At 37.2% G+C, this 23,606-nt stretch overlaps 1 protein-coding gene across 1 annotated transcript in view; it reads right to left on the reverse strand.

Annotated features, from left to right (window-relative positions):
* The window catches only part of ARHGAP12 (Rho GTPase activating protein 12), a 72,353-nt gene that overhangs the window by 17,925 nt on the left and 30,822 nt on the right, over positions 1-23,606 (reverse strand). The window contains exons 4-9 of the mRNA XM_035902434.1: positions 20,164-20,304; positions 18,495-18,575; positions 10,100-10,225; positions 6,516-6,590; positions 3,687-3,748; positions 2,015-2,096 (exon numbers count right to left, since the gene is read on the reverse strand). Coding sequence (XP_035758327.1) covers positions 2,015-2,096; positions 3,687-3,748; positions 6,516-6,590; positions 10,100-10,225; positions 18,495-18,575; positions 20,164-20,304 — 567 coding nt within the window. The remainder of the gene's footprint in view (positions 1-2,014; positions 2,097-3,686; positions 3,749-6,515; positions 6,591-10,099; positions 10,226-18,494; positions 18,576-20,163; positions 20,305-23,606) is intronic.

Below are 23,606 nucleotides of genomic sequence, written 5' to 3' on the forward strand. Positions count from 1 at the left end.
TGCATTTAGAAGGTGTAACACAACTTATACTAATATCCCTAAGTAATAAGCGGAGCTGCATGACTATCTTTTATGGATAAGTCATTTGGGCATACATACATTCATAACAGTATCATACATTCATAAACAGTATCTTTGTTTAGCACTGTGTATTTTAATACCACCAACGTATAGTTAAAATAATGGGGGTTTTGATCTACAGCTACATTGGGATTAAGAGCACTAGTAGCTGTAATAGAGTTTTTGGAACTTCATTAGTTACTCAGGTGAAATGTTTTACTTTCCAAACATGCTTATTTATACCTATAAAATTAAAGAACTTTTTGGATCCTTAGCTATAAAAGTAAATTGCAAAAGTTATCAGTTTCCATCATTAATATTAGCTTGCTGCAAAAATAAGAGTATTCTTTGTGCACTCAGAGTAAATAACAGCTCACCTCAGAATGGTGAGGATTTTTCCACTTTATGAAGCAGGGTGATGAAATTGAACCTGACTAAACAACAACGACTGAAGGGCACGAAGGAAGGTAAGGGAACGAGTTTTAAAACCTTCCAAATGCCAGTACTTCCTGCTTTAAAGCTCACCTTTTAAGGTTCTTCACATTTCTTCAACATACTTTGTTATAAGAATTATAGTAAAAAAATCCACGAGTTCTGTTCATATTCTTATTGGCAATATTTTTCTCACTGATGAATAATGGTAATTATGTTTACCTAGTGCCCCAATGTTTACAGATGGGAAAGTCAGTAACTTTCAGATATACAAGTTTCTATTCATTCTTCTGTGCTTTGTCTCTGATATGCATCACATTCTCTTCCCCTTCTGACACGTGGTATGGGCAGACCTCCTTAGGTCACCACGTCCACTTCCTACCAGACAGCATAATTTACCTTATCTCATGTCTTTATTCTTTTTCCTTCCCTTCTGCTTGACTATCTTGCCCAGTTTGACTCTTTCCATTCTCTTCTACCCTCAATGTTGTTATTTATCTGACCTCACCCTTTTTTTTTTTTCCAACCACCTCTTCTACAGCAACAAAAGGGCAAAAAAATTATGTTTGCAGCTCTGAAATGACTCGGTGCTTTAGAGAAGTATTGTCAATACCAATTCACTACCCAAAAAGAAGTGCAGCAGGAGAAAGTGAGCCAAGTAGAAAGATCAGCAAAGCACAGCAAGATAGCATATACCCATAAGATTAAATTTTGCTGGAATTCACATGATAATACACTAGAACAACGAATACTGAATCTGACCTCTCTTTAGTTATTATAGGAGATCCACAGTTTAATGTCAGACCTCCAAAAGTAGGTAAGTAAGCCACAGATAAAGAACCACTTCTATACCTATTAATATAAGAATGCAGCTGGATAAATATAGCCAATTTAATTATAGTGCTATTAAACTAGAGATTATATAAAAATTGAATAATCATCATCTTCAGTGTGATGTTTCTCTTTAGGTCTTCATCAGACACCAAAATAGATATAAATACTTGTCATGCACCTTGCAGATATAAAACAAAATATGGAATCCAGCAAGGCAAAAGACTAAACAATAAGGCAACAATACAACATTATTCAAATAGTCCAACGGAACAACAAGTCAAGTGTCAGACTATTTTATTACATGTATCACATTCAAAATTACCCGGAGTTTATGAAAAAATATCCAAAATGGTAAAACAAACTGTTTAGACAAACACATTAGTAAGGAACACAAAAAACATTTGGCCTGGAGCAAAATCTTCAAGCTTGCAGGGCACCTAAATACCTCTTTATCGGTTTCTTACTTAAATATAAAAATGTTTCTGAAATAAGAAAGTACAACTGTTTTTCTTCTCATTCTACATCATAATTGTTACATTAAACTATTTAGCTGCTAACTTACACACACTTATTTTTCTAAATTATGCATGCATATCTGTATTTAAGCCCCACAAATAAGAGGGCTTCAGTTTATTGTGCTTTACGTGATTAACACTTAAATGAGGGTGGGGGTTGTTCGTGAGCTTACCCAGCTAGTTCCACTTCCTTGGGTTTTAGTGAACAGCAGTGATGAACCTTGTAACACTGCCCACGATGACATCCAATTTTTTCTGTAAATATTTGTAAACAACCATAAGATAAATTGAAAGTAGATATTTAAACTGTCAATCATGGCTGCCCAGCTGACCTGCTCGTTAATATACTTAATCATATATACAGTCATTACTGTCATCAGTAACTCTTAATTGCTATCATATTTGTAGAAGAGAACATATGTTAACAGTCCCAGCCTGACCATCAAAGTCTAAATCAAACAAAGCTAATTAGTAGTGGAAGCAGTTCACCAGGACAAACACCATACAATTATAATTTCAAAGGGGCTAATCTGGAGCACTCAGCCTACTGTGTACTTAGTAGATTATCCCAAAGTACTGCATAATTCTAAAATTAATTGATGACATCTAACTGGGATGCAAGTGTCCACATTTATGTAATAAGCTCATTTACATTGGCAATAAAATATTTGCTACACATCTAAAAAATGCAGAAAAAGAATGAGTTGTTCCAACTGTCTGTTTGCTTTTATACCTGTGTACCTGTCCTCCTGAGGTTAAAAAAATAAGCCTTGACAATCCCTGACAATCTATTCCCATCACCCAAACATGAATTATTATTCAACAGCTCTCAAAGTGACAGGATGGCCATGTTGCATCTTTCTGTACAGCAGCCCAGTAATCCAGATCAACGATTCCAAGAGATGCAACATAAATGGTAAGAGCATACGGTACCAGTAGCAGCTGAGCCGCTGTCCACCCTTTCCTACCAAGCTCTTAGGAGCAGCTCTGAGGAACCAAACTTGGGGGTCAGATGTGCTGCCCAGCTGCACCGGACTAGGTCAGGGTGGCTCAGAAATATCAACTGGGTGCTGACTATTTAATCCTCAGAAAAAGCATCTTTCATGTATGAAAAAGTCCGGGAAAGACTGAACTAGGTATAACACAGTATTAGACCTAAAAGATTAAATTAAAAAAAAGTTTAAAAAGTAAAAAGTAAACCTAAATTAAATCCGAGGATGTGCCACACTTATGCAGTATTTAGCACTGACTCTTTGCAAAACACCAGAAATGTAAGTTAAACAGCATTACTTGATTATGCATTATGATTTATAATGTAAATGCCTGCCTGTGAGGCAGAGAAAGGAAGTTAGAAATGAGGTCATTCATCACCTACAGGGAGACCAACACTGGGCAACACATTCTGCTTCAAACCCTTCACAAGTAGAGTGAAGGAAGAATTAGGGAGCACATGACATGCGCTCCTTGGAAATTAAAGGAGATTAAGTGAAAGTCTGAAAGCCCCCTTACACCAACTCTATCCAAGGAACAAGACTGGCTATAACCTATACAGATTTTCTTTTAAATAAATAAATCAATCCCATTTTAAAAAGCTGTCTCTCATTAGTATGCCTTCATGAAATCACTGCCATGTGTGGAGCCCCACCATACGTGAGCCTCTGGCTCTGAAGTCCATTATCTTCAGCACACTGGGAGAAACACACACTTTGGGATAAGGAAATGCTGTGTCCTACAGGAAAACCACTACGGCAAATCCAGACAAAAAGTAAGAAACTGCAAAACCCGATACGCTGTCCGAATACACAAGTCCTTTATGCACATGTACTTCTAAAGTCCAAGACTTACCGAACTTTCTTCCCATTTTCTGTAATTTTTGTCACATTCAATAACCCATACTTCTCTTGACCCTGTAAGATAAAGACATAACAAATATATAAGCAAATCAGCTTCTAATGCCATCACAGCACCGAATTCAATCCCCCGAATAATAAATTTCTGGCAGTAAGCCATCTTTGCCCATGTTACAACATCAAGAAACTGTCATAAGTATGTTTAAAAATGCAGAGATCAGCAAAATCAAAATTCCCCTGGGAAAGTACCCATTACCATTCAGAGGGTAAAAAGCTTTCCTCCTTCAAGGCCTAGGTTCTTTGGACAAACGGAACTAAATCTTTTGTGGTACTAGACAGTGGAAATTTAGACGTAAATTTATAATGATTTGTGTAATAGCACATTTGTGTTTGTGTCCTTTACTTGAAAAGGAGATGACTGACAAACAAACAGCCTAAATTCTATGACAAAATTCTTCCAAGTTATTTTAACATAATTGCATATTTTAAATAAAACGTCGTTGAAATGCATAAAAATATGAACATATTAATTTCAAAAACAGATGGGTGAAACATTTCTTTGATGTTCTATTTCTTCCTATCCCCAAGCAAAATATTAGAATTTTTAACTTAGTCTTGCTGATGAAAATCATTTATATTTGTATGCCCCTGCACAAATTTGGAGATCAGTCAGTGAATGGTGGAAAAAGAACACCACTGAACAAGAAAGGTATTTGCAAGTTTCAAATGTTTAGAATGAGTATTTCTAGTTTCTATGCAAAAAATAATAAAATATAAAGCAATGTTTGAAAAAATATTCTACGATAAAAAGGAAAACCATTGATTTCTTTGTGACTCTCAGGATGAGGCAACAAATTCTGTCATTTTCTCCTGTCACACAAGCCTTGTCCTACCAGTGAACAGTGCTAAAGGAAGGGTAATTTTCTTTTTTAATCAATTCCTTTGTATTGTAACAGCTTGTAACAGTTCCTAAATTAAGAACTAAGCTATTAGTTGAAACAACCAACTAGGGAAAATTAGTTTTATCATAACAAAAAATGTCCTCAATTCTAAATCAAATGAAAATAGAAGATACATTCTCTCCAGCATTCTCCTCTAAATCTCAAATTTAAGTGGACCACAACTGCAGAATACGACATCGACTAGAAATTTTTTTGCTGGAATACTGTGACAACACTCTTACCAGAGACATAGAACTGTTTTTCATGAACCATAGAAATTTTATCTATGTGTGTCAAGCATAGCACATAAAATACAAAAAAATAAAAAAGACACATTTTCAAGGTTAAAACTGTTCAGCTGGTGGTTCAGATGTTATTTCAGTCCAATGGTACCTGCTACTCTTAATCAATCCAATATCTCCGTTGGGCTGGAATGCTTTCCCAAGCCAGTGATACATACATTATTTTCCAGAACTGATATTTTCAATAGAAGAAATGAGTCGCTTCCCTCCCCCATTCTTTAGATCACTTTATTTGTGATCCATGCAGACCACCACTAACAGTCCTATACATTGCACCCTTCTAACAAGCCTCTCGCTTTAGGAAGTGGAACCGCCTGTCACCATCTTTCACAGTGACTGAGCAACCCATGCCCAAATAAACTTGCTCAAATAAATTACGGCTTTAATAAATTACTCATAGTGAAACCAGTGGGAATGCTCCAAAGAATAATTATTCAGAAAAAGTATCATAATGCCCTACTTAGCAGCAACACTAGGGGGTACTAATGTGAAAATTAATGTAATCAGGGAAAAAGAAGCAGAAAGCCAGTTAAGGATCAAAATACACAACAATTCACCAGCTTTCTTTGTAATATTTAAATCCCAGGGGACAGGTAAAGAAAATAAAGATTATTTTTTTTGTGTTACCTAAAGCAGCATTAAGTTCTTCTACAAAATACAATTTTAATAATTCAAGGTCTGAGCCATATTTATAGAAATTAGACTACATGCTGCAAAAATTGCTTGTGTGTAAGGCTATCAACTATGCCAGCTTAACAAACAATGTTTATTTTATTCTGGAAAGCTGTTTGAAGAGTTGTAAGAATGGTTCAGAATGAATAAGCCAGAGAAATATTCCTCTGTTTGCATGAATGAAACAGAAGTTGTACCTTCAATGTCCTGAGCTACCTACTAAAGGCCTGCTAAAACTGATCAAGGCACATATTTCAGTGCTATTGTTGTACAGTTTCAAAATTAAATATATATATCTATATAAAAGCTGCTTTTTTTTTTTTTTAGTTATTTCCCCCTATTTAAAAAGCAATGCTCACATACACTCAAGCAAAAAAAAAAAATCTGTATAACATTCATAACAAGTTTACCAAGCTTAAATTTTCCTACCAAGAATTATTCTATTAAATCAAAAAGGCATAGTTTATTTATGCCAGGTCCTTTGTGTCTTTTCAAGGAGACTGAAACACAAGTAAAAAATAAAGATATCTAATACTACAAACTACTGACAGTGAGATATTCTGTGGAGAGGGGGAGTTTGTTTCTACTTCTACCTTCCAAGTTGCTAGGTGAGAAGACATGACTGTTCAAGGAAGCAAACCCAGTTCTGCATAATTTGACACAACTTTATTCCACAGTGAATTTTTAACTTAACCTCCTATTGCCAAGCTGTATTTAAACCAAAGACATTCATGTTTTTTCCAAAAGCACAGTTGGATTCAATGCATTCTTTTTGAAATGTAAAGCCTTCAAAAAGTTTTATCCTATTATTTTTCTCAAGAGCAAGCAGGCTTACCCTCAATTCTCTAATCATGAATAGCCCGGTTGCTACAACATCTACTTATCTATTTAAACACTTTGCATACTGACTGTGGCTTGATGCTTTGGTGAAGAAGGAGAGGACTCATTTTCAGGGAAACTGGCCTTAGAAGCAGTTGATGATTCCTATAAAATTCAAATAGACAACATAAGTTATTATCTTTCTTACGATTCTTTTAATTTTTTAAACCTTAAAGACACTTTCTTTCTACTTATACACACTCGCACACTACAAAAAAAAAGTACTTTTTTTAAGCATTCATGATATTCTCAAATAGTTGTATTATAAAACCGCTTACTAAACAGTGTTCTTAGAAGATTTACAGACAACACTCAAACTGGATTAATTAGCACACATCCATTTGAAAAAAATATTAATACATACTCTATCAGCTTAAAGCAAATTTTTAATTCTTATTAAGGGACAGATTTTTTGTACAAAATTCAAATTATGAAGCACATATAGAATACTAATTTAGGGCACATTTATAATACTAACTACAGGGCACCATGCAATAAATACCAAGATTTTTAGAGAACAGATTATGTCTGTGTGGTTAGTAAATATGAGATCAGTACAATAAATTGTTATACATGTAGAAAAGCATATACCAGCTGTATTCATTTTTGTGAGTCATGATCATTAATTTCCTTATAATCAAGCACTGAAAATTTCTATCAGGTTTTGATTTTAAACTAGACATTAACTATGGATCAAAAGAAGAAAGTACTAAATCTCTGAAAACTAGAAAAATCGCTCATCTGGAACAAAAAACCCATGTGCGTTTCCTCTGTAGTAATGATTGCTTTGCACAAACACACCACTGGTAAAGGATTTCAAACAGAAGAAAAACATCACTTGTTCTCCGTTAACACATTTCTCCCCCTCCCTCTTTTTAATTCCCTTGACAGCTCTCCCGAATTCAGTTTGCTTTTCCAGCATTACGTAACACTGCACACCCGTGCTTTAAAATCCGCTTTTAAATCTACCTACAGAAGTGGTCCACTAGTTCTTTTAGTAGTGTAATAACAGAGAACACTAGCATTCCTAAGAACAGGCTAAATGTCCCATGTTTTCAGATGTCCTAAAGGAAAAAAAAAAAAAATATGTTCAAATTAAGGAGATCAAGGTTGTCTCTCCCAGGAAGGTGTTTTTACCTCTGCCGACCAAATTTTTTAGTTGATGGCTATATACAGACATGTGCCACAGCCAATAAAGAGTTTACAAGTACATTTGATATCATCAAATTCTCATCAGCAATGGCAACTCATACTTTCACTCTGACACATTTCAAGCACCCTTTTGACTGGCCTATTTTCATAGAATGGAGTTGTGTTGTTTTTCCAGGAAAAACAAATAAGGAAAAAAACAAGAACATAGCATCCCTAGGAGTCAGCTAAAAAGGTACCTTGAGGTTGATGTGCTTATCCAGCTAAATATCAGTTGTTTTTCTATTTCATTCTGAATTTGAGATAGCTTTCGTACACTAAGCAGCTCTGGGACAAGAAATCTAGTATTTGTGGTCATGAACTATTCCCTTTTCACGTACTAATTTAAAGCCATGTATGTAACAGTGTGCCTGCCAGCAGTAATAAACCAGGCGCATCAATGCACTAAGCAAAATTTGTCTTTCCACAAAACACTAGTTTATTGCTCTACCACACAATTTTAATTTTCTCAAAGCATTAACATTGTGCTTCAGATGAACTATACAGCCTCCTCAACATTAACAAATGCATACAGACATATGTACATTTGCACGTTTCCTTCACTAGGTTTAAGGTCTTTGCATTTGAACACTGGGTCCTGAAGAAAAGTAAACAGCTCCCCTTATTCAATGTTTTACAAGAGCTCCTTCATTCAGTGCAGCACTACATCAAGGTCCTTCCAAGACTCAAGTAAATCTTATGCCAAAAAAATGGAAAGATAAGTCTGCCTTTAAAAGCAAGGCCAAAACTTTAAGCTATCTCCAACAGGACTGTTCATACCTGTGCATTGTAAACTGCATGTGAGGCTAGAAGTGTCCAGCTTTGGTTTATCAGGACTCCGTCTAGGCTGTCTCATGCAGCGCCAGAACATACTCGGTACGGAAGGATGCGCAAGGACAGCTCCGGAGGGGAGCAGAGCAGGAAAGGGACCTCAGAATCGCTCAGGCTAAACTAATGCATCCAGGTGCAAAGTCTCCAGCCAAGCCTGGTCCACTGCCTCCTCAGCACCACATATGATATATCCTAAACTGACAGCTCAAAAGCTTAAGATCAAATCCAATAAATCCTATTCTGAGGAACTAAGTCAACTCATAACAACCCACTCTCCTATACTCCATTTCAATGGGGAAAGCCATTAAAACATACCAGAAACGACAAGTCAAGCAAGTAACATTCTGGGCAGCAGATCCATTTTCGTTACAACTACTGTGTTTTGTCCATTTAAGGTTCTCTTTGACATCTGCAATTACACACGCCCGCTTAGATGCTTTTCTCCCTACTCCCAAATCTACACTCATTTCATTTTTCCCTCTGTCTTTAGAAAAAGGGAGCTTACAACACCGTTTTCTGGTATCTCATTCTGAGTCGTCTGCGTTAAGATTCCAGCCTTACAAAGTATTTCAGTTTCCATCTCGCGATGGACTGCTGCGAAGTTACAGAAACCAGCAAGGCACCACCCTACAACACCCATTTCAGTTCCTCCCCGCCCAGCTCACATCAGGTCCCCTCACCCACAGGCAGAACACCCCCGCACCAGCAGAAACAGCTTGAACAAAAAAGTCAAACCAGAGACAGGCAGAGGGAGAGCAAGGAATAGGCTCTGTCTCCTTGTTGGCCTAAACAGCATCTGCTCCTGTACAGCCCAAAACAGACTATCAAGAACATGCCCTAAGAACAGGCAGAAAATAGCTGTTGTTGTTACTGACCCAAAGCTCTCTTTGGACTGAACTCCCAACTCCACCCTGGAGAGGATCAAAGCCAAGTGTTTCAGCATTTTCAGTACCATCCTCTGTCCTCCAATAGCAATATTACAACCCTGCTGTAACCACACACAACTTTTCCTTTTCACTTGCACTAGTACAGTGGAGAGCAACAAAACAGTCACTAAAGCGATAAATCTACTATATAATGCTACTACCTTTATCTTTAAAGCATTACTTCTGTCTCTAAAGCATAATTTTTGCTTTAGCAATTTCAATTTTATTTTAATTCTATGAATATTTCAATTATTCAACTGCAATCTTTCAAGTGTGTTCCTACTTGGTGTTTCCTGTAACTAAAACACTCAGGTGTGAAATATCACTGTACCTTGCATGAGAACCTCACCCACATCCATAATACTTGAATTAAAACCCTAATTACACTCCACAGCCTAAACTGAATTGGGAAATCCCCAATTATAAGTAAAATGGCTGTACATGCCAAACCCTAAACTAACACTAGTTAAAATACTTCAAGGACAAGAAGAAAAGAGCTACTGCTCGCAAAGTAGCAGCAGTAAAGTTAAACAGCCCTTGTTTTTGCTGAATGTTATACACAATGATACAGCAGAATATAAGAAAAATGCATAGTCATTTCTGTTAAATTGAATACTTCATGCATCAGAAACAATTGGTATTGCAGCATGCTGTTCAACTTGCTCCTACCTTATCGTTGGTGTCCAACACAATCGTGCTGTGCCTCCATTTTGTTAAAACTATTGGTTCTTGTAGCCTCCTGTCCAGACTCCTACTCTTTATTATATCTCTCTGCTGCTGTGGTGAAGCATTATACTACAGAAGAGAAAAATCAAACTATAAGTAGAGTATCATTCATGCAAACAAGACCTGGACATATATCCATACACCTTAACAGTGTAAACTTCCAGATTCCTGATGTCACCCAAGTGAAAATAGCCTTGGTTTTATTTTGCCTTTAGTCTTCAGAACTGCCCTTTTTGCTGCAGTCCTCTCCGAGGCAGTAACTACGACTGGCCTGTCAGGACAATGCTTTCCCTTAGTGAATAGATGTTTGATTTTCTTGTGCAACAGCTTAATTCTGGTTTTGCAACCAACCAGCATATTGAGAACCACCACAGAATTAGAATAAATGCAAGATTTAAACATTCACTCTTCATATTGCACTTACAGTACTATGCCACCCTTCCAGTTCTTCTGCAAGAGAAGGAAAACCCTGTTATCCTGCAGTAATTTAGATTGTGAGTTATGATTGCTTAGATATAATTCTCTTTGACCCAAAGGTTTGGGATGCCTAGGAGAGGAGACATGGGGGTGAGGACTTGCTTTTTCAGAACAATCACATGAAATTACTTATAAAAGGATTTGCTGGTGTGGAATAAGTATGGAAAATAAATATTTAGCAGGGAAGAATTTTAAGACTCAGCAGAGCTATAATAGCCAAGGAGAGAATGGGTTTATCATAACATTGGTTTTCTAATAATTCAAGAGCATCCAAAGATGCAGAGGCTCAGAAAACGCAAAGACCATGGGAAGGACCCAGCACTTAATTAGATCTCAGTATTGCAGCATACTTAGTAGTAACATTGCCATTTTAAATCACCACCACCAACACTGAGGTTGCATTATAAAGAATTATAAAAATATTTCACAGTTTAATACTGAAAATACAATCAAGAAAAGACAACATCAATGTATAGTTTGGGCTTTTTTTTTTTTTTTTTTTTTTTTTTTTTTTTTTAAGTAATTCAAGATCTCATTCTTTCTATTCAGCATCAGAATACCAAAATCCGCACACAGAAAGAAACATAAGGCAGCATTTGCGGAGTCATATAAAGGACTAGAATCCACTGGGTAAGAAGTAACAAAGGAAAGTGCCCTTTTGATTTAAGAAGGCTAAAGCAATGCAAGCACACTGAATTCTACAGTTTTGATACTGATTCCTACTGTAAGCTCAGCGCCTCAGGACTTCAAAGACAGAATAACCTATACGTACACATACCAACAGAGCATGGCAAGTTTTAACCTAAATAACATAAATGCTAAATTTAAGCTAAATTTCATAATGCAGTTACATTTATTGCCCAAATAAAGAATTTGCATTATTACTACCCTGGCAGACACTATGCTTGTGTTAGCTTTGCATTTTACTATGAATAGGGCTCGTGCCCCCATATGTCAATAGATGCTTAAAAGGTAAATGATAAATTCAGTATTCCATTAAATTATTTCAACAGGCACAACAGTGGTAAAATACTCCTAAGTAAATGGATCTTGCAGTACCAAGAATAAAATTTGATAGCTCATGCACAGCCAGAAATGAATTGGTTGTTGCTGTAGAGATTAATTTCTGAGATTACACTGACTTTGTCTTGGGTTCGGCACATTTACACTCACATGACAACTGCTTCCTTATAATGGTGAGGTTTAAGCAACTCCCAGTTTGTTCCCTTGTTAAATCAAAGCTGAACCATCGTTCTTGCCCCAAGGCACCTAATACCAGCTTACTTTCTTGTTATGGAAGTATCCACTCAGCAGACGCTCCTACAACTCAACCTGTGTCAGCAAGCAGTCTTCAATGAAACCATGTCTAGATCACAGAAGGTTGCCACAAAACACGTTCCTTCCAGCAGTTCTAAAGCATTTAAGTGAGCGATTCAAATGTGTTTCTCGCTATGAAACAGAACTATTTATTTCAGAAATATATATACATGCTTCAGTGACACTGGTGAATATTATTTACGGAAATCCTCCATGTACTTTCCATTTGAGCAACTTGAAGAATTTACATTTAAACAGTCAAAGACTTAAAAGTAATTTTTCTTGAATTTAAACCTATACTGAGAGTTGGGAAATAGGCACAGGACTAATTACAGGTGATCTATATTTAAAAGGTGCCTTTGATACCATCACAAGCCACCAGGAGTCAACTTAGCAAACAGACAATCCCACCTTGAAGGAGAAAGGACCTGTAAAGTAATAAGAAATTCTAGTTTTACAAAATATTTAACAAGAAAGCAAAGCTCATTAACAAAGCACTGCTAACAACTCAGAACACTGAGCCATGTATCTTAGCAGCTTAAATAATTTGCACTGGTGATACAGTGTTGGTAAACTAACAAGTCTTTAAAGGGAACATTTGACATTTTTGCCCTGTTTTCTCACAATAGAGGTGTCAAGTAAATATTTTTCACTTAAGCATTTGTAGGGTAGGGGTGTTTGTTTTACTCATTACAAATAGCAGAGCACAGTACTAAGGGGAAAAGAGAGAAAGCTTGTGTATTTCTGGGCTCAAGACAAGCCTCTACTTTTAAAATAAATAGATTGATCTGTTAAGCCCAAAAAGAACCCCAGTGAGACACAGACACTGGTTCAGACTCTGCATTATCCGACCGAACTAGCCATGATTGGGTAGAGTCCACTGGCCAGAGGGAAGCTGCCAGAGCTTTCAGTGACCAGGTCAAGATGCCTCCACCTCTGCTACCCTTCGGTCTGCTCCACCAGCACCACTGCTCCTCCCCAGTCCTCCTAGTTCAAAAAGCCTTGCAGAACGGTTTCAGGTCAGATTAACTTAATGACAGGACTCCTACCTGCAAAGCTGTGGTCTCTCCTACAGGTATCTGCAATGATATTTTCCGCTGCTTATCAGCAACAATAAGCAACTAGGTTGGGCTCTCCTTCCCTTGTGCATGTTATTTACGTAAGTAGGCTTTTTATGCCTAAACCTTGGTGTAATCTTGCAGACAGTGATCAGGCAAGACCCATGCAGTCCAGTAGAACCGACCCATTTCAGACAACACATTGCCTGGTAGGACGATCTCTGTAACACCATGTGCCTTAACATTGCACCCGAAGGAGAGAAGGAGATGCTATTTTTTATTAATTCTAAAGCTTTCGATAATATAGCACAGAACTCCAGACGTGCACACTACTGCTCCTCGAAAATCCTCTACAAACTCAAACTTGTCCCATTACATTAACCCCTCTGGCACATCACCTCAGTTTGCTCCCCATTTCATTGGGACCACCTCCTATCAGGAAGGGAGGACGTGAGCAAGTTGTTCATACTCTGCACGCACCAAGTAACACAAACAGCTCTTGGCATAGGGTTAAGGACACCAGTGCTGTAAATTTAGGTCACACAGGGTTATTTTCATTGCTGAATTTGCTCAATGCCTTCGCCAGTGACTTAAAAGCCTCCTTTGCTTTGGCATAAAAATTTCTAACCCTCTTAACTGGCCAAGTGATTTATATTCAATTTTAACGTGATATGTGGCATGGCTCAAGGCTCTGTTCTAGCCTAATTGTGACTGAAATAAATATAACACCTCTGAGTTATTTGTAGCAGTTGTCCCCATTCTTACGGAGATGACACAGATCTGTCAGCTTTAAGAAACGGAAAAAAAAGATTCTTTTTCATTTGGATTAACATCCTCAGCCAGATGAAAGGAACTGGGTGGGTGAAGGGAGAAAAGAGTGAAACTTGGTAAAGATCAGAAGTTAATAATTTATTCTTCCTTCTTGTAGTCAGAGATTAAAACAGAACTTAAACATATTCTGAACTCCTAGTACCTTTAAATACTCTAACATATTATTTGCAATTGTTCCAATAGACTGTCTGAAATCAAAATATTAAAAAAAAAAATAAAAATAATGTTGCCTCAGAATAAAACCACCCTCCAATGCTACTGCTGCCATTGGCTTTGAATAAAAATTTGGTGCTGTGATTGACTTAAAACCTGTTACAGGTTTTATTTCTGATCAACTCAATCAATTATATACTTTTCTTAACCAACATAAATAAAAGAAAAAGGATTTTTGACTTTAAGGATTTCATCCCTACCCCTTCCCTTTCTTTTTTTCTTTAGGGGGAACAGAACCTTTGGAGAGAGAGGAGACCACTAGGACAAGCAGCTGGATCTCAAATGCAGAAGCGAATGAAAGACACCTCGGTATAACCCACCTCGTTCACTGTGTTGCCTGGACATCCACTGCTTCACCTTCTAACCCCCAGGACCACCAAGACTGCTGATCTTTGAAGAAGAGCTCCAAGGCAGCACTGATTGCCACAGGCACTGGTGCTTGCCCAAGAAAGAGCTGGGGACGCTTTTCCCCCCCTCTTCTTATTTGGGAGGAGGGGAAGGGGGTGAGAGCCACCAAACACCAGGATAAATGAGGAAGACCAGACCAGGCCTCTTGGACACAAATATACATGTTAAAGAGAAAGAAAAAAATCTGACTGCCTTCTCAGACGTATCTCAGGTTTGTCACATCACCTGCATTTTTGTCCTTAAAAGACCTCTAGATGCTCACATCAGCTGAGACTGGCTCGACTGTCTCCAAGCAATCCCAAATTTTATGGCAAGAATGTGAAGATTATTCACGATTGCTAACAATACTGTTCAGTGCAATGACTTACAGCAGATACGAGCGCCAACACACGTGTTACCACACATCAAATAGCACTGCTCAGAACAAAACGAGCTGACACTGACCAGAAGACAACCAGACCCTATTTACACATTCTCATCTTTATCATCTTTCATCATTTGATTGCATATCTTCCTGATATTACCAGCATCATGTTTTACTGTAATTTTTCATGTTGTATGCTCTGTTTGACAGCATTCAGGTCTCTAGCAGGAAAATCATTCACCTGAGCATCCAAATTGAGCCCCCTGAGCTCCAACTGGACGTTGACAGTGCAGAGAGTGAATTAGCAGCCTGCTGGCCTCACAAGACAGCCAAAAAGGAAGCTACTCTACCTAGCAACTCCTCTCTGGATGCAGCGAAGGGAGCTAATGACACAGGAACATCTGAGAAGAGAAAGTGTAATTGTGGTCTCAGTCTGTTGGTGTTAACACCAAAACTACGAGTTCACTCTAGATGCTTACAGTGTAAGCAAAGTCTACTCTTGGATCAGCAAGCTTGGCCAGAGGATGGCCACTCCTCATGCTGGTATGCCAGATACGATACCAGCCTAGGAACACATTGTGACAATTTGAGACACCATTAATTAGTATCTCTAGTTTTTATTAGGTTTACCTCTCTTCCTCCCCTTTGAGCTACTTATTCAATATTTATTACGTAGTTTTCCTTGCCTTGCTGTCATTTTGATAGATTACCTTGTTTAAACTTTAGAAATTAGAGAGCTCTCATTCCTGAGATCAGTTTAACTTTTTTTCCCCTTAATACAGATTCCTCATTCACTTGAATTATAAAACTCATATTAGAAAACTACTAGGTTTCTAGAATAGGTTTGTAGCCTCTCTCAACATGATTTAGATATTACTCATTCACTACATAGAAAATAAGCATATTTTATCATAGTGACCTATGCAGAACTTTTATTTGCTGGTTTACTTTTTTTTTTTTAATAATTGGCAAGAATCAACAACTGAATGCAGCAGAATGCATAGGAGAAAACTCAAAGTCTTCAGCAAGATGTAGTACAAATTATGGATGAAGATTATTATCCATTTTAAGGAATAATTCAGTATGTTCTTCTGTTCCACTGCAAAAAGCTGGGTCACACTCATTGTGAGTCTTAATAGACTTTCCAGCAGTTGTCAAAGCTACTCCATCTGAGACATCACTTTTAGCCAGAGGCATTCAGCTATTCCTAGATGTTATTTAAATATATATGACTGGAGGGCTTTCTATGAGACTGTCTGAAGTAATTTGTTTTGTAACTGCCTCCCTCAACATACACCCTCACAATTTTTAACACATGTACAAGAATACTGAAAGTGTTATTCCTGAGCATGTTCACATTTACAGTAAATGCTACAAAAGTGAAGATTTTTTTTGTTATTGTATTAGCTCAGCTAATGTGCTATTTCTAGAAACCTCCAGATGATTTTTAGTTCTAATGAAGTCCAGGTTATTAAGAACCATCTGATAAAAGGATTCTCTTCTTTTTCTGGTTCAACAGCGTTACATGACCATGCTATTCCACCACTTTATTTCACAACAAATTTTGGAAGGCAATATTTGAACAAAATACACTGGGAAAAAACTGACCAAGAGTAGGGTTTTTTTCGTAGTAACTTAATTTCCATTTAAGCTAGAGTTACAATGCTGAAGTCTTTCTACAGTTGTCTCTCACCACTCATGACAATTTTGAACATACGACTATTTTTCTTCAAAGCAGTTCTGCGATCTATGTTGTCTTTCCAATTCATTTGTTCCTCAGCACTTTTGGAACCAGCTTCAGTAAATTTTTCAAAAGACTAATAATCTGCAATCACATTTCAATTACTCACAGGTGTAACATCTCTGCTGTATGTTCTTCAGATTTATAGTTATGTAAACTAGCTGAAATATTCGATCTATTCCACAGCATTTAAAGTTAAGAGCCAAGGATTTCTAGAAATACATAGGCTCTTGGACCATGAATCCAGGTGTCAATTGCTCATCCAATTCTGTTAATCTTGTATTTGCTGACACCCAAGATTTACCAGGTTCAAGAAGGAATTAAAGAGTGCATTCTGCCCAAATGGCTCATGAGAAATACTTTTCAAGGAAGATTTGTAACAGCAGTATGTGATTATTTTCTTACAAACAAGAACTAAAGCATATCAGATCACAAATGCTGAAACAGGGGCTGTATTTTGTTCTGTGGGTAGCTATTGATACAACCGAGCTCCGGTGTTTGTTTAGAACCACTGGAATACCCCGTGCTAACACAAACACCAGACCCCATCCCTTGGTGCTAATACGTCTCAAGTAACAGCTCTGGATTATCTTTGTGATTATCATAGCTGGATTAAAGCCAACTTAATTTGCTATTTAGTTCAAATCCAAACCCAAGCTATTTTAGTGCAAAGCAACTTCTCCACAGTCAAAACGTTCTGCCTTGCAGAAGTCACAGAATGAAGTGCCCAAGACATGATTCCCCAAAAGAATCAATTATCATACTGAACTAACAACTGCCTCTGGTAAAACCTGATCTAGCAGGTTTTCAGACTTCTAAATAACCTAATAGCCAATCAATAGCTAAGTGGCTTTTAAAACCAGTAGTTACAGGTTATACTGTTAGGCTTATGTATGTTACAAAATTTAAGTTATCTAACACATCAGACCAGCATCGGAGAATTCACAAAGCCAACTCAACTCTTCAGTGACTCAGGTACAAATTCGTTTACTGATATAACAGAACAGTTCAGTATATAGCTTCATTCACAAATGTCAATGTAAGTATTTTCTCACAAATCTTAAAAAAGCACTACCTATTCAGGCTGCTCCTTTCTAAGTGGAAGTGGCTTAGGACACTGATTTTTGGACTGATGAAACAGTAATTGGGAAACATACTTTTTCATATACTTATGCACACAATTCTGTGTGAAACTTTCTTTTATGGTCACCTTACTATGTAGGATTGAACAAACATCCCAATAGCATGCAACTACAACTACATCATTATGACAAATGTCCATGACATTATGACAATCTCACTTTTTCAAAGTGAAAATGAGAATTAAATAGTATTAGGTACATCCTCAGACTACCAAGTGTCCCCAGCTGTGTCTCTTTCCTACAAATTCCTATTTCCATGACAAAATTCACAAATCACAGAACACACTTCTGGTGAAACTGTGTCATCCTCAAATACCACAGAACTCTGCTGAAACCTTTGTTTTTCAACACCTGTCTTACACAGATATACCTAAATCACCAAATTTAGAAATTCATGACAGAAAAATGCACTTTGGAGGGTACTAAAAACAGACTACAGTTTCTCAGGAACATTTTGCAGTAAAAAAAAATTCTGTTTTCCTATAGATTTTTCTTTATCACAGCAAATCACAGATATTATTCTGCAGCCTTGCATGAAAAGTTCAGTTCAGCAAAGTTGCAAGATCTTCTTTGACATCTGAATAGTTACATAAATCTACTTTTCATGTCCTTCAGTATATTTTTTTTTCTCTTCACAATCAGAAATTCCACAAAAATGGAAGAAATAACAAGTGCAATATGTAAGTCCTCTTGTTGTGAACAACTCCCATTAAAGGCCCCACAGAGTATTTCTTGACGAGGAGAGGAAAGCTCCAAGCTGTCAAAGATGTTTTTTCAGGTCACTCACCTTTGGTAACTCCCATTCTGATCGGGAGCCATCAGCGCTGTAGTAGTATGGTCTGCCTTGTTCATCTGCATGTTTTATCCACTGTGGAAAGAAACGTGATGATAGGAAATGTAATCAGAGTGACAGTCATAACACAGTAAATCCGATACTTGGGATTTAAAGTTAATTTTTAATAAAGTGTCATCCACTTCAGCAGCGTCTCGTGCACAATCTCCATTAACTAACCAAGGTTAGTTAGCAATGAGAGCAACGCAGTTTTCAGCTCCCTGAATCAGGTTCACTAATATTTTTTCCTTCTATAACTCCTCAGAAAATCCTCCTGCAGTAACACACAAGGGATTGTGACAAACAGCTATTTTTGAAGATGGCATATCTCACTCTTATCAACATTACGGTGTCAGTTTAAGGAAGCACAATCTTTGCATCAGATCTGTGTAAGGATTTTATACGTAAAGTTACAGAATTACAAGAAGCTCAACCAGCAACTGCAGAGAGTTTAAGATATAATTGCACTTGCTGAATAATTCTATTTTTAAAACATCAACAGGAACAGGAGGTGCAGTTCCTAAATACATCATGAAGAAGATACTATAACTTCTGAGACCTCTATAAGCCACTCCCACAATCAAAGAGGCAAAACTGACAACTGTGTCTAGTTATGGAAAGGAAAGAACTGTGATGATCAAAAGTCGACAAGAAGATCGCACAAAAATATGCACAGAAACACTCATAGCAAGGCTCTTGGATCAAGCAGGTTTCACAGAACTGCCTTCCAATAAACTGCTTGAGATAGGAAATAGTTTTCTATCAATCCCAGTGCAATTTAAAAAAAAAAAAAGTTTGCATATTTGCCAAAACATAGGTATGTACTCTACAGATGTTTAGCAGAAATAAGATTAAGTAGGATAAAATTCCAAAACCAGACATAAAACTCAATTATTTAAAAACTTCTTTCAAAAAAACCTTGCATACATCAGCAGGAGAAGATGTGGTGCTATAATATGGTAAACAAGCTACTATTTCAATGAAGACTTTTTGAAGGTAAAAAACCAAAAATGCAGCTTCAGTGAACAATTAGAAAAATGAACTGCTTTACAAATATAAACAAATATTGGCATTTACCCTACATGGGAGAAACTTTTATGACATGTCCAGAATCACAGTAAGTTGTCAGTAGCAATTAGACAATCAGAATATAACATAAATCTGCTGATATGGCTGTAGTTTAATTAAGAAGTTTGTCTACATTTGAAAGCAGTACAGAAAAACTCTAGTAAAGGATGAAACTGATAAAGCAGCATTATTTCAGTTCAAAACCATCCTAACTGGAAGGCGTATGTGCACAAGAACAGCTCTTAAAAGACAGTAATGAAGTTCATTCCTGAAGTGTAACCAAGAGGATGGGGGAGGTCAGGAATTGAAAAAATTCTACACAATATGTTCATTTAATATAATCTGATACCCAACTAGAAATAAGAAAAGTTTTTCTGAATAGTAAAAAACATACATAAGAAAAAGTCAGTTTACTTGATAAAGTTTCGTGCATATTTAAAAAAAAAAAAAAAGACATACTGCTGAGGTATGCTTTTCACTTCTAGAAACAAAATCTGCATTTCTAATAATGAATTAGCGGGAAAGAGAACACGTGATGAGAAGAAGGAAAAAGTACCTTTTCATTAGTATAGTCATTGGTATATAAGGTTTGACCATGTTCATCCAACTCTTCTGACCAACCCTTTGGAGGAGAACCATACTGACTATCTGACTGGCTGTAACAAGAACTGTGGTCGTTTTCTTCTGATGAAAGAGGCTACAAGTAGTCAGAAACATACAAGGCAGTTTTGAGAATGAAAGCGCTTTAAAATCTGAAAGACCAAAGATTATTTGACTCGAAAGAGAACAGTAATAAATTGCAGGGAGTTCACATTTTTATATCTTACATCAGAGAATGAGAGATGCATTTTTACAGTACAGAAATATTTGATAATTGCTAGGCCATTGAAAATATTTTCAGAACAACTGGTTTATATTGATGCAATTATTTTAATTCTACTATACTGGATTTCAGCTACTCAAATTTAAACTCCAATTTTTTTGCCAATATAAATTTTATTCCCACAGATTTACCAAATGATGAAGAGTTAGCTGTAGTAATCTGTATCACCCCCAAAAACTTGGGAGACTTGCTACCTTGGTTTTCTGAAAATATCCCAGCTTTCATAACTAAATCCTTTTCTTCCCTTCCCAAATAGTATCCGGAGACAATGACCTTTAAGGACAACTTGAATCTCCAGTTGCACCTTGGTAGGTCCCAGCACTTTACAGTACTTGTGCAACACATCCTAAAATATTAGGAATTTCCACTCCCCTCCTTCCAACTCTGATGTACATGCCAAGGAGCAATGCAAAACCAAGGCTTTCCACCAGGCACAGCTAGCTGAGGTGTAAGATCATTTTCTGAAGGTAGAAGTGAATTATTATGTAAGGAACAAGTTTGACATGTAAAGTAGAAAAAAGATTTTGCACACACATGCGAAATAATTTGTGTTCCCTCGTACACTTTGTCCATCTCCTTGCTAACATATTGTAGTTATTTTTCAGAGCATCCATTTCATGCATTAAAAAAGTTTTCCCTGCATTCATCTCCCACAACAACAGCTCTATGCCAGAGTCCTGAGGAATTCAGTGCAGATTTCCTTTGATGCTATCTTGGATCCTCAGCTACTAGGAGGCATAACACTTCAATTGAACTGCTATTCAGAAATGATGATAGTGAAATACTAACTAAGGTTCAATAACACAAGTATAAGGGTGTCCTGGTTTCGGCTGGGATAGAGTTAATTTTCTTCCTAGTAACTGCATAGTTTCAGTTGTTACTAAGCAGTGTTTATACTAAGTCAAGGACTTTTCAAGCTTTCCCTGTTCTGCCAGCCGGGAGTCGAACAAGAAGCTGGGAGGGGGCACAGCCAGGACAGCTGACCCCAACTGGCCACAGGGCTATTCCATACCATAACATGCCACGCTCAGTATAGAAGCTGGAGGCAGCTGGCTGGGGGGCAGCGACCGCTGCGTGGGGACGGGCTGGGCATGGGTCGGCAGCAGGTAAGTGGTTGCACCACTTGTTTTTCCTGAGTTTTGTTCCTCTCTCTCTTCTGCTGTTTTCCTTTTCATTACAATTATTATTACTATTATTATTATTTCATTTCAATTATTAAACTATTCTTATCTCAACCCCAAGTTTTCTCTCTTTTACCCTTCCGATTCTCTCCCCCATCCCATGGTGGGAGGGTGAGCAAGCGGCTGCATGGGGCTGAGCTGCCAGCTGGGGTTAAACCATGACAAAGGGTTTTGAGGAAAACTATAAAGCAGGAGAAAGGCAGAATTTCAATTTTAAACTAGAAAAAAACCTCTCCTGAAAAGCTTAAAACTTACAAACAAAATATTCAGGTACCAGAAACTCACCAGTTTTTAAAAGTCAGTGATTTTAGAGACTACTTGTTCAGTGACATTTCCAAACGTTTATTACATACAGTTTTGGTGTTACCTTCCTGAGTACCTTACCACTCGTGTGACACAAACTCCCGATGCTGACAGCAGCCAGGTTACCAAGCACAGCAAAACCCATGGGAAATTTTCGGGTCATTAATAAAGTAACATGAAAAATATAAGTGTCTACAGCCTACAGAATGCAAGCAACTGAACCATGGATTAAACACCACCACCCCTCACACGAGGGGTAACACAAAATGCCGAAGTGCCAATTTCTAACCATGGGGGGGGGGTGTGTGTGTGTGAAGTCTTCGGTCCCATTTTTACACTTGAAGAATTAAGACTGAGGAGTTGATAAAAGTGCTATTGGCCCTATTTGAACTACTGTTTTATAAGATAGCTATATTGTATATGCATATTTAAGTTTACATTATGTTTTAATGGTTAAATATTAAGTACATTTACATTTGTTCAATCAAAGTAGTAGACTTTGGACATTTTTATCATTAACAAGGATTATGACCAAATAACATAATGCATTTTTATTTGCCTCTTCCAAGCAACTCCTGATACTGAGGAAGCACTGTACACATATGAAACTGAACAGAAGACTTCAAAATGAAAATTCTCCTAGGAAAAACACTGTTGTTCAGTAAGAACAACTGTTAACGCGTCTACCTGTAAGGCACCCATATAATAGTCTTGATGTTTCAAGGCTTAACTAATCTCACATACCATACAGCTCAGGAATTTAGCCTTTGCAGACCTAAACTTAAACAAAATTCTTGAGGTGTTACAAAGTTTACCAAGCCAAGGCACTCCTTGTCCCTCAGCTTGTATGAACAACTGCCAAAGCTGTATCAACAGGGCTTAGAGAACACCAGCCAAACCATGTTGAGCAAATTTCAATTTAACTTTCAACACTTTTTCAAGTATTAACTACCAATATGCTTTTTAGGTATCGCTCATTGCTTTTACTCAGTCCCATCCTGAATTATATTATACCACATTTAAATAAAGGCATCTTAAGCAGAGAGCTGCCCAACCTTATACCTTGTAAGAATTTTGCTGTAACAGTGAACGGAATTACAGAACAGGTCCTCCACATCATCACTTCTAACTGTCTGTCTTGGCTTTTTTCCATTTACATGGAAAATTCCTGAGGGCAGAGAACAGTTCATCACCTTGCATTTAATAAAAAAGAACAGTTACAGTCCCTCTTCTATCATTTAACCAGTCTAGTTTTGAAAGGTATTACTAGTAAAAATCCTAAGAAAGCATACCGATGAATTAAAGAAGCTAGCATCCCTTTATTACCCTTTGTTTATTTTGAAACAAAAACCAGCAAACAAAAATGCATCTTGGCCACATGTTTTAAATGTAGTTTTCAATTTAAATTAAATCCTGTTGCTTTTCTACCGCTTGCCAGTTAATTTGTTGGTCTGTACTTCACGTTATGGTCTTCTAGCTAGGCTTGCCTTTCTCTGATATGACATATATATGTCATAGATGACATATATGATTCCTTGTACAGTCCACCTTAATTAAATCACTTTACTACCTGACAAATTTTTCCTAGTTAGGTGTTAAGCACTCTTCCTTCAAATACATTAACAAGTTGCT

Source organism: Egretta garzetta, unplaced genomic scaffold (assembly GCF_000687185.1).
Source record: "Egretta garzetta isolate BGI_Z169 unplaced genomic scaffold, ASM68718v1 scaffold369, whole genome shotgun sequence".
Taxonomy (NCBI): domain Eukaryota; kingdom Metazoa; phylum Chordata; class Aves; order Pelecaniformes; family Ardeidae; genus Egretta; species Egretta garzetta.